The 12,498-nt window shown below is 38.7% G+C and overlaps 1 protein-coding gene across 6 annotated transcripts in view; it reads right to left on the bottom strand.

Annotated features, from left to right (window-relative positions):
- The window catches only part of CASK (calcium/calmodulin dependent serine protein kinase), a 387,224-nt gene that overhangs the window by 65,441 nt on the left and 309,285 nt on the right, over positions 1-12,498 (bottom strand). For all 6 annotated transcript variants that reach the window (XM_054566530.1, XM_054566532.1, XM_054566531.1 and 3 more), the window contains exon 12: positions 2,327-2,404. In XM_054566530.1, the coding sequence (XP_054422505.1) occupies positions 2,327-2,404 (78 nt within the window). The remainder of the gene's footprint in view (positions 1-2,326; positions 2,405-12,498) is intronic.

Genomic DNA, 12,498 nt, shown 5'->3' with positions numbered 1-12,498 from the left:
TTTTAAATTAAAAAAAATTATGCATGGATTTTTATGGCAAAAGAACAATTATTTTGGAAAAAATCTAATATTTTATTCAAAGGTTATTAATATATAGAAGAACTATATTGATGGTAATAAAAATTTAAAAATTGCTATAATAGTCCTTGCCTACATTATCCAACTATAACCCAAAAGGTTATTGAAAAATAAAAAACAATTAAGTCCACAACATATTTATTACTAGTGTAACTTAATTAACTTAATGGTAAATTATCTCTGCAAACTTTTTTCCAAACTCACCATCAAAAGGAATCTGTAATAAAAGCTAGTAACAATTTTACTTTACATTAACAAAACTGTCAATTCCTTTTTAAAACAATTAAAATGACATAGGTTCAAATAAAAACAAATTAAAGAAGAAAAACACAAGTAATTTTCTTTGCAGCCTGGCAGAATCAATGTTATTCTCCACACTCATCTTCTCACATAGACAGAACCACTGTTCGGCCAATGTTTCCTAGGATTAATTGCCAGGGCATCCAAGAGAATTATAATAATAAAAAAAACGCAAACGTTTCTCTTTCCACTGAAATTTTCTTCACTAGTTAGTTGTTAACATTTTCTCTGTACAGGTAAAAACGATTGTTTTCAGATGAAATTGTTTTTCACAAAACCACCCCTTACCACCAAGATGGATTTTACCTATTTAAAATCTGATGTGACATGAGCCGTGGGGAAAAGCTTCTGTTGTCTTTCAGAGTAAACATACTGCTATGATTCCTAACTGTAGATAGGTGGACTTACAGAGCAGTTATACAAATTGCATTCAATTCCAAAAGTTGAACCAATCAAGGATTGCTCCAGCAGGACTGGATGTGAGGGGCACAAAACTCATCCATCCAGTAGGAACCTCTCCTCTCCCCTTGGGAATCTTAATACTATGGCAGGAAGGAATGTTGTGAGGTCACTTAGCCTAAGGCTTAGATTTCAGCAGCATACCTAAGTGCTACTCAACCAATTCAGGGAACAACTGGACAAACAGACACTACAGGGTTTTTTTCTTATCTAAATGCACTCTCTTTGGTTCCCTGCTACTCTCACAATCTATAATCTTAAACACAGAAGTGTGGTCTCCTAAGTTAGAGAGGACCTCTCCTGGCTGGTGCCCTGACCAGATGTGGGCAGGCCTCACAGCCCCGTGTCCTAGGTCTTGTTTCTCAATGAATACACAATATTTTACAGTACAGGTCTTGTTTTTAAAATCTGGCAGGGAAGAAATTATGCCTTTCATATTTTTTTTAAAAAGATTTCATTTATTTATATTTAGAGAGAGGGGAAGGGGGGAAGAACGAGAGGGAGAGAAACAGCAATTGGTTGCCTCCAGGGATGGAGCCGCAACCCAGGCATGTGCCCTGACTGGAATCCAGCAATCTTTCGCTTTGTGGAATGACACCCAACCAACTGAGCCACACTGGTCAGAGCTGTCTTTCACATCCTATCATTTAGTAACCGCACTTTATAAGAAACAAACTTTTTCAAAGAGAAATGTTTATTTGCATAGACTTTTATAACATGAGAAAGTGAAAAAAACCCCACTAGGTATCTAACAATGGAGGAATGGCTAATACATTATAATTTAGTAATAACAAAGAAAAATTACGCAGCCATTAGAACTTACATTTATAAAGACCAAGTGGAAACATGGAAAAATGCTCATTATATAATGTTAGGTTAAAAAAAGATAAATTTTGATTGTAACTATGTAAAAATTTTTATGCAAATAGATAGTGACTGGAATGTTTTGAAAATAAAAATTCATCTACAATCCCATCACCCTAACACAGTAATTTTCATTTTCATTTATTTTCTAAGCTTTCTGCAATATCATGTTTCTATATTAAAAAATTTTTAAAAAGTCTGTGACAGAAGCACATCAACCGACAATTTACTGAAATGACTTATCTCTGAACTTAGATGCTGCAGATATTTAATTAACTTTCAAACATTACCACCTTACAAAAGCAACTCAAATTTTCAGAGCATGTCTGCTTTCACCAAGTGCAGTAAAATAACTTCTATTTTTTAAAAAAGAGAAACAAAATTGATATGTTAACATGTTTACATTTATATAGCAGAACCAGAATTAGTAATCTAGGCAATGTTGCTCTGAGATTTATTTTCTTTTCTGTATACAAATGCTAAATGATAAACTTAGAAATACCAAATCTGAATATAATGGTCCAATTGTGACTCCAAGGAAACTGCCTCTTCCTGTGCAGTAGAAATGTTTTCGACAAAGGTAGCAATTATGAACCCAGATGTGTTCACAAAATATGTCACTTACCTCTTTGGCTCTCTGTACTGCGTCACTTGGAGGATTCCTGATTTGTGGCGAGGACTTTGTGTTAATTTTGTCATACAGCTAAAAGCAAGGAAGAAAATCCAATCAACATTTATCATTCTTTGCTAAAAATCAGAGCTTCATATTTATTATTTTACTAAACAATATTTTCCTCTTAAAAAGGCAGGTTGATGATTTCAGTGAGATCTTCTTGTTAACCATCTCTTGTTCATTCAAGGAAACTTGATGGAATATGAGCCGTACGAATATCTTTTTGAAAAATCATCTTTAAAGAGATGGTCCAAAATTCTGTCAATTTGGCAATTGCCTTGTCATTTTAAATCCAATATTTCAGTAATCACAGTACTTTTTCCTCTGATAGGAGCAGCATTCAGTAAGATGAATACAGAGTAGCTTGAAAGAATGCTTTCTGGCCAAGATACAACTGAAGGAATTTTCACACAAATCTACATCTTGGGAAAGGGCAAACCCAACTCCTTCTAGGAAGGAATGTTCTCACAAAAGGTTTGTGCTTATTTTACTAGGGATGTTCATTAACAGTATCAGTGCTGGCACCCTTACACAGGAAATCAAGGACATAAACTTTTTCCCTTTTCAATTTGAAATTCACAGAATGTGAGAAGACATGGGAAGAATCTAAATATACTTAAGAAACCCCACGAATTTAAATGATCTAAAAATTTAAGTTTCTTAAGAAAATTACTTCATTAGAGAAAAATCTCTAAAGTGCAGACAGGCAATTGAAATGTTAATTTGTACCTCAGTTGAACTGTCTCATTCAACAGTTTGCTTTGAAAAGTGACAAGTTAAAAATGATCTTGGCTATTCTGCCATTCCTATTTCCTAGCTTCTCTAAAATACGTGGCAATTTTGAGGGGGGGTTGGTTTTGTCCCTTTTTAACTCCTCTCCCAAGCACAACCACGGTAGCAGAGAGGTCAATGCCCCCGCTCCAACAAAGTAAGGGTCTCTAAGTTAAAAAAAAATTTCAAATATATAACACCTAAAAAATTGACAGTCATTACCTGACATGTCATAATGCTGATAATCAAATAAAATTAAAAGGTACATGAATAATAAAAAGATTTAAAAAACTCCTGAATGCTACTGTTTGGAAAAAGAAAAAACTTAAGAGGCTTTACAGGTTGACGGCACTATCGCTGTATAATGCCTAATTGCACCAAGAGAAGTTTTGTCTTCTTGACCAAGGGCTATTACTAGCCCTACGTTCAAATTTTTCAAATATGATTAGTATTAGTTTCTATTTACACATTTAATAAATGCACATTTGTTTTCAGTCACAAAGCAACAAAAATTCCACAGCTCCAAGAATTGCTCTTACTCTGTCACTGGAGACATTTTATTTTTGGCTTGCTCTTGCTATGCCAAGTACAGTTCCCTAGGTTTTATGTCAGTGTTTTCTTGAGGACTCATAGCGTAATCAGCTGGAGTGGTTATTAAACATGCAGATTTCTGGGCCTCACTCCAGACCTACTGAATAAGAATTTGAAAAGGGTCTAGAAGTCCGTGCTTTAATAAATTCCTTAGGTATTTGTAACTCTTAATGCCCAGCGTTAAATTCTGAGAGTTAGAGTAACAGTACTAATAATAGCAATGACAACTGCTAGTCTTATTGAGCACTTATTAGATGTTAGTAAAGTTCTTAATATACATTCCTCATGTAACAGCAAATAACCTTATAAGGTTATACCTCTCTTTTCTCCACTTTACAGAAAAGAGGCATGGAGCAGTAAAGTGAGAACCACCATTCTAGCCGTGTAACAACTTCACAGGTTACAGATGCCTGGAGTTTCAATATATATTTTTTATTGTTGACATTATTACAGATGCCCCCCCCCCCCACCATTTCTGCTGCTTTTGAAGGTCCTGTTCCAAGGAAAGTGCTCAGACCAATTTCTCCTCTGCTCCTTTGGTGTGGCCTGATCTAATCCAGCCAAAGTTCAGTTGAACTAGTGGTGGGATGAGGGGGATGTGGGATGCTTAATATCAAAGGCAGATACAGTACGAAGGAATTTTTAGAAAAGGCCTTCTGTCTGAGGCAGGGGCACTGGGCTCTGCTCCTCTAGCTCCTTAGAGAACACAGGACTGGAGCTCTCAAGTCAGGCACTGGACAGAGTGGACAATGTCCATGCGGATAAGAACAGATGGTAAATCTCAACTGCCTGCTCATGAACAAAAAAGGCAACTAAGAACCTAGGCAAGAAGGGGCAGAGAAGGAGCTCACAACACAATCAGTGGGAAGAAGTGACCATTTGTCCATCCGTCCGTTCACCCATCCACCCATCCATCCAATTATTTATTAAGGTTCTACTATGAAGTAGGCAGTGGGGTTCTGTTTACTAGGGTTACAAAGATTAAAAAGATGAAAATTCTTATCCTCAAAGAACTCACAAATTTCAAAGAGAATGGCCCAGGAATGTATGACAGCTTAATCCCTTTAAGGACCTGAGAGTAATCTGGTCTCCAGCAATATCACCTGGAAAGGATTTCAGTGAACAGCCCCAAGTTGGTGACTATCTGGATGTAAACGCATGACATGCCAACCTTTACTTCCCCCCCTCAATTTCTATTACTGTATTCTTGCCTTAGGGACTCAAAATATTTTAGGGATACCCATAACAAATATAAAGCACTCCAGAAACATGGCAAAGTAAATAAAAAGTCATGAATGGAGGACATTTTGAATACAATGTAACATTCAAGTGTTTAAAACAGTAGTGAGAAATACGCAGTTTTTTACCTTCTCATTCTTATGGGCCATGTTTATATTGTATGCTACCAACCAGATGAAATCCAGAACTCAAAGTTCAAATTCAGGTAAAGTTGTGTCAAGGTTTGAGGGCAAGTGACAGGCGGTTGGGTTTTGAGAACAAAGGAAAGCTACAGTTTCTTTTTCTGACCATGTTTTATTTCCTTCCCAAGTCCATCAAGTATAAAGAATATACAGAAAAATGTGATTTGTGACTTTGCCTATTTTTGGATTTTCAGCTAAAGTCAAAAGTGAAGGCCAATAGGAATTAAGTGGCACCAAGTGGGCTAGAAAACTGCCACACCATTCCTCTAGGGCTTGCTAAAACGTGCCCAGAATGGTCCTTCCACACTTACCCCAGCATCCCATTCTGCCTATAGAGGCAGAAGCCTGGAGTCTGTAGGAGTTGCAGGATAAGGAGATGAAGTATTTGATTTTCCCTTCTTCTTGATGGGGAAGAAAGGAGAGGAGTTGCCCCCTCCCCCATGGAAGTAAAGGATGGTGGATGCTCCAAAAGAACTATGCACAGAAACTGGAGGTGCCAGTAAAGAGAGCTCACCATCTCATTCTCCAGAGGAATGTTTGCTGAGTTGCAGAAACTTAAAAGGCCTGTCTTGGTGTACCAGGAAGGAGCCCTGTGTAAGAGAGAATCCTTGGGGCAGCTTGACATGTGGTGGTTTTTGGGGTCCTAAGTGAAAAGAGACTGCTTTCTGCCTCCTTCCTAGTTGGAGTCTGCCTGGGGCAGACCCTGAGGGTAGGGTGAGGCCAGTGGTAGGGCCAATGACACTTGCAAGCTGGGGCAAGAATGTGTGTTTCCCACGAGTTGAGTTCCTGTCTCAGAAAGTAATCTGGCTGGAGACATCTTGATGGAATCCTGCCCAAGAGGGCTGTCTGCATAGCCCAAGAGGACCCAGAAGCAAGTAGCTGTGGAGTAACCCCTGGGGGCAGAAGCAACCCAGGACAGAGCCAAGATTTGGATGCCTGCCACACCAAGGGCATTAACCACCAAGAGGGCAAGGGCTGTATGAGGGATAAGATTATAGAATAAACTCTTTAAGTGCTTTTTTCTTTTTTTTTCCATGACCAGACTCTTGAATTCTTTGACATGCCATAACGGCACCTAGCATGGGGCTGAGTACACAGTAGATGTTTAATACACGTTTCTTAAAAAAATGAGCATCTGAACTGGTACATAGGGACTGTAAATAGATATATAAAAAAAATTCAGAGTAACGAAAATAAACAGTGGTAATACTTATTTCTTAGCTTGTTTCTTTAGGAACCAGATATCATTTATCTTCAGTCCTGCTTGCGTAGTTAAAGCATTTCCCACAAAATTAAGAAATTATATTTTGACCACATTGAATTCTTTTCTTTGTCCTATATTTCAAGGATGACTTACATCATAGAATTGTTCAAGGCAGAAGAGATCTTATATATTAACATGATTTAACTCTTCCATTTGAAGGAGAAAGCTGAGGTTCAGTAAGGTTAGGTGACAAGCTCAAGGTCCTGCAGCCAGAGCACCAGGGATGAAACTGTGGCTGCCTGATGTTCTGTCCTTTTTCTCATACCAGATTTCCTTTGCTTATATTATAATTCAGTAATACACAAAGTCTCATGCCTTCAGTGAGACACCTTCAGCAATATTTGGGGAAAGAACTGCAGAAAATGCCACTTATAGGCTGTAGGAAAAAAATACACTAAATATGATTTAAAAGATATTAGCCAGTCAACTACAAGCCTTGCCCTTTTAAAGGAATGTTAGAAACCTAATCCTTTCCTGGCCAGATAGTAAATATTTCAGGTACCATTTGAACTCTGTCACAACTGCTCAACTCTGCCACGTACATGAAGGCGGCCATTGACAATTCACAAATGAACGGGCATGGCTGTGTTACAATAAAACTTTACTTACAAGAAAGGTGGCTGGCTGGATTAGGTCCAAAAGCTGTAGCTGACTGCGCTAAAAGCTTAAATTCAAGGTGGATTGAAATGACAAAATATAATCCTTTTGCTATTTGCTTTCCTGAAATTTGAAGATACCAAATGTATTTGTAAAGCTGAGGTGTAGAAGGTTGAGGTGGAGGGAGGAAGGGAAGAATGTTAACAAATTAAATTATCCCTAGAGAGAAAACAAGAATGAATCTCTTAGTCTGTTTTCTCTTTCTAATGGAACTATAGTTACCTAACCTCAGCACTTTTTATTTAAAAAAACCCCAGCAAAATGAGGAAATGTAAACAGCTGCAAGGGAAACAGACTATTTCACAGTGTCTGCACACAGGCCGGCTCTCTGCCAGTTTCTGTTGCTGGGTCAGATATGACCACACATAAGCTACGTGGACATGCTTTATCTGTCTGTCTTAAGGAGTACAAGCATAGTTCCGTTAGGAGCTGTGTACTATCTTTGAGATGGGTTGTTTTAAACAAAGCAGAATAAAGTTGGTGGTAATATTAAATTCAACTCTTCTGAAATTGTACTTTCAAACATACAGATGAAGGAATCAGTTAATATGTCACTTTTTATTTTCATTCAAAACACTAAATCAATTCATTTTTTTACCATACTCAATTATAACTCACTTTTGCCTGATTTCTATTCCTCATGTAGAAGTCTTGGTTTTGCTCATAGTTTATATGCAGCATTTAGCAAGGTCAACATATTTAAAATGGAACAGTATAAAATTATTGTCACTGGGTTATGCCCACTAAATTTTTAGCATAGAGAAAACCAAATCTAAGGACCACAATGTATATTAGTTGAGAAAGATTATAGCTTTTGCAACCAGACTGCAGACAAGAACCAAATAATGAATGAGCTTGTAGAGGTCCAGGGAACACTGAAGTTCATTAGCAACTACCATCTGAGCACTTACTTCAAAGATACTGAAGAAGCTTTTTGCTGTGGAAGAATGAAAGTTTTCAAGTGTCAAATACTTAGCTGCGAAGTATGTAATAACAGTGTTTACAAGTTTACACTGCACAACAATAATGGGAATTGAAATGACTTGCTCTGGAAATACAGACTATCTCATTAAGAACTGTCTTTACATTATCTTTGAAGAACCTGGTGATTAGGAACAAAGTTCCAATGTCACACCTTTTCAGCAAACGCAGTAGATCAGTCATCAATATCCAACAGTATTTTTAAAAAATACTTTTGAAACCTGGCAAAATGTTAGGAAAAGGAGATTTAATACTAAAATATAAGGAACTGATATACAACTACTGTGCTGGAACTGATTTTCAGAAGTCAGAGATCAGAGAAAAATCTTCTGAGATCTAAACTCTATTTTTCTCCTGCTAAAGTTTATATATAAACTTTTTCTCTTGGTGAAAAATATGAAAATGCCCTTTCAAAGATCTTTGGCATCATTAAATGTGACATAGTCCAAACTAGGAAAAGAGCAGTATATTTAACAGTGGTCTAAAGATTGCGTGATAGGAAATGTAAGTGTGAAAGAAACACACTAAAAAACTTAAAATTGTGTTTTCAAAAATTGAAGGAGACAAAATAAAACTTTTGGAGGAACTTATATAACCTGTCCAGCTTACAAATCTAAAAACAATTATGCATCATTGGGGTATAATGATTTACAAAAAGAATTTAAAGTCACCTAGGGCATTTTTCTTTTATGGGATAAAAAAAGGCTACTGTGTCAATACTAAAAATTATTTTTGCTAAAAATATATAGTCTATGAAATATATTTTTTAATTCATGAGCAGTGCTTGATTTATTAGCAATAAAAAGCCAGTTCTCACATACAAAACAAGCTGATTTTTGTTTTTGAGTGTTCAACGCACTTCTTAAAAATTAAAGAAAATTTAAAGCATCGAGTATGTGAACTGTTTTTCCTGGAAGCACTTGAGTGAATGAATATTTGACAGCAGATGCCTCAGGTGCACATCAGGCAGCCATGGGACAGTCAGACTCTCTGGGCCTGCTTGTCGCAGCATGTGACCAGGCGGACAGAGGCTGTGGTGCCAGTGCAGGTCTGTATTTGGGCATAAGAGTGAGTCAAGGCTAAAACCCAGGGGGGCAGGGGGGCAGAATGTGCAGAAAATTCACTTGCATGTTAAGAGTATAAACTATATTTGGCTGCAAAATAAACCTTGCTCCAGGGCCATCTCAACTAAATTGTGATGGAGAGTTCTAAAACTTGGGGCAACCAGTGAAAGTCTGCAGGAAAACTGCATGTAAACGTGGTAACTGGTCAGTGCCCAGACCCATGTGACACAGCTGTTCCTTCTGTGTCTACAGTAGCCATATGCACCCTTGCTGAACAGAGAAAAAGGCAGAAGATGCCACACTCCCCTGTATCCTGAGCCCAAACACCGAGAGAAGGTACTGGAAGAGGACCAGGCCTCTGCCCGCAGCCAAGCTGCGTGGCTGAACACGGCCTTCTTATCCTGCCATGGGAGGCAGGCCCTCCGAAAGCTTCCCAAAGCATTTACTTGGCATTTCCCTGGACAGTACTGGGCTCTGTCCTCAGTGATCAAAGTGTCTGGGCTCATTCACTGGCATAGGTCAGGACATGAACATTTAAGACGCACAGGCTGCCTGTTATTTTGCAGGGCAGTGGCTAAAAATGAGGAACAGTGGCTCCCATGTTTAAAGAGGTTTACTGAGCTGTTAGAACCATGTAGTCATTGAACAGGACTGGACATGAGACAATAGAGGCCTATGGAAAACTGGGGTGACCGGTGTGAGCTCAGAGGCCTGCTGATGATCATCTGTACCCTGGCACCCACTGCTGCACTCTCCGTGACCTCTGGCTGCGAGAAGTGGCTGGGGAACCTACAGTTCCCTGGCAGTCCAAAGGCCTCTCATGTAGACTGGAGAGCAAGCACAGGAGGAGAGAGAGCAAGCACAGGAGGAGAGTTCATGAGGAACATTCTAGCAACAGGGAGGCATGCAGAGGTCACCTTTGTCTGTCTGCTAGCTTCATATCCTCAAAAAGCTGCCCAGGTGCCAATGAGATAAAAGCCACACACGCTTCCCTGTCAGGGGTGTCTGGCTCCTGAGCCGCATGCGACCCAAGATGGCTCTGAATGAGGTCCAACAGAAAATCCTAAGTTTACTTAAAACCTGTTTTTTTGCTCATCATTGTTCATTAGTGTTTGTGTATTTAATGTGTGGCCCAAGACAACTCTTCTTCCAGTGTGACCCAGAGGCATCAAAAGGTCGGATACCCCTGTAGGATAAAGAGCAGGAGGATTTGGACCCCAGATGGTTGAATGTGATGTCATGGGACAGTTCATTCTGATGGAGCAGTGAGCCCCCCAGTTTCTGTGTCTCAGACCAAATGCGCCTTCCTCAGCAGAACAACTGCACCAGTCCTGGGAACACTGATGACCAGCTGGCCAACAGCTTCCGCCCCAAAGGTCTGGGGTCACCACTCAGCATGCGTCGTGACAGGGATTCAAACTCTCTTCAAGTCCAGGTTCAGAGTTTTGATATAGCGGCCAATGTTGGCACGTTGCGGACATCAGGTCTTAATTGCCCCACCTGCACTCTGTGATATCCTTTGTGTACTTTTAAAATAGACTTTATATTCCACCAGTCCAGCCCCTTGCAACCCCTGTGTCCCAGAGTGTCAGCCCAACCGCCCCGCGTCCTGGGGGAGGAGCCATGTGCTGGGGCAGGAGGGCTCAGGGGCAGTAGGGTCCTGGCACCCCACCCCTCTGGCCACATAGAGGGTGCTGGGGTTGCCTTCTCCCCACTGCTGCTCCTCACCCCTCCTATAAAATTTCTATAGATCAATTTAACTTAAAAAAAAAAAACCCTGAAGCAGCACTCAGGTTAGTCATGCAGATGACTCTCTATCTAGATGGAATTTATGTGCTCTATTCATTTTGAGGGTACTTCCATTTCATTTGCACATTACTTTTCACAATTTGTACTGAGTGTTAACTTTCTCTCTAAAAGTTCAGAAAACATACAAATAGCTAAATTTTATAAATCTTAAACTAAACTTGTTTGCCACATTTTAAAAAAAGGCACCACATCCACAAATCTAATGACCATAATAAAGTAGTAGGAGTCCTACTCGGGAATTTGGATTTTTCCTGGAGAAAGGTTCAGGGCTGTTACCAATACTATGGCCTAGTTTATACTGGGCAACTTGGATTAGAAATGAATATCTGATGTACTGTATATTGTAATTGGTGGACACTAAGAATGTTCCTGGAAGCCTGAGTTAGATGTCCCAGGAAAGCTTTAACCAAAGAGTATAGCAATGAAATGCTATCTTAAATCAAGTTTTAGAAAATCATGATGGGGTATATACCCTTACTTGAAGTCTTCCTAAAAGTGGGCCCAGCTGGCTTAGTAATATGATACTCTTAACTCAATCCATTATGAGTTTTCTTCTGACAGCAAAAAGGAAATTGAAAAAATCAGTGTATCTGGGCCAATTCAAGATTTCCTGAAAGAGTTGTAAAACACTTTAGATCTTGACAGTGAAAGTACCCCTAAGGAGGCCCTTGTTTGGCTTAGGTTTTATTTGTCTGTACAGACTTGCTTTTGTTTCAATACCATTAGAACATTGCACTTATAAGGATTTATTTTTGAATCCAAGAAATTAAGACTTGCTTGACTTTCTAGTTCAATCTAAAATGACTGCCTTTTTGGTGGACTAACAGTGTAAGCCATTGTCGCAGATTTCTGGTCAGTTTGCAGCTCTTTCTGAGAAACTCAAACACTGGCCTCAGATGACCTAGTTTGACTGTTCTCTGGCACTTTTTCAGTTAGCAAATAACTCTAAGATCAAGTCCTGTAAGAAACAAATCATAATGTCTATTCTTGAGCAAGCAAAAGAAAACATGAGAGAAAACAAACCTATGTAGATATATACAGAGTTTATTTTCCTTTTAATCAAAGCTTCTGAAATAGGGCACTTTTAAATACCAGATCTAAGAGTTTGCCCAACTGTGAGAAATTTCACTATGATATAAATTTCTTTTCCATTTAAAAAAAATCTTAAATACATGGCTTAAAAGGGTTAAAACCTCATTTCCTAATGTGCTGTACATATTGAAGCATACACAATAATAGTTAAATGATATTTACACTAAATGAATACCCTATTAGTAATTTCCTGCTTTAAAAGAAAACATTTACAGTAGGTGTGACATATACTATTTTATTTAATTACTGATGCAATATAGTATTTCTTGACTTAAGATATGCCCTTTATTTTGCATAGGTAAACACCAAGCATTTGTACAAGTAGCTGTAGCAAAAATGAATTTCTGTTGTGGAAAAGTTAAAAGAGAACAAAATAAAGATAGTCTGGCAGAAGTGGTTTTATGAGATAATGTTTGAAGGGCCACAAAGTGAAGGAGCAGCTGTTTCTGGACTGCGAATGTTGCAAGCAAAGCC

This window comes from Pteronotus mesoamericanus, unplaced genomic scaffold (assembly GCF_021234165.1).
Source record: "Pteronotus mesoamericanus isolate MK-2021 breed Mesoamerican mustached bat unplaced genomic scaffold, CSHL_Meso_final contig_173, whole genome shotgun sequence".
NCBI lineage: Eukaryota > Metazoa > Chordata > Mammalia > Chiroptera > Mormoopidae > Pteronotus > Pteronotus mesoamericanus.
Note: the sequence above shows the minus strand (reverse complement) of the source record. Positions and strands in the feature narration are given on the sequence as shown.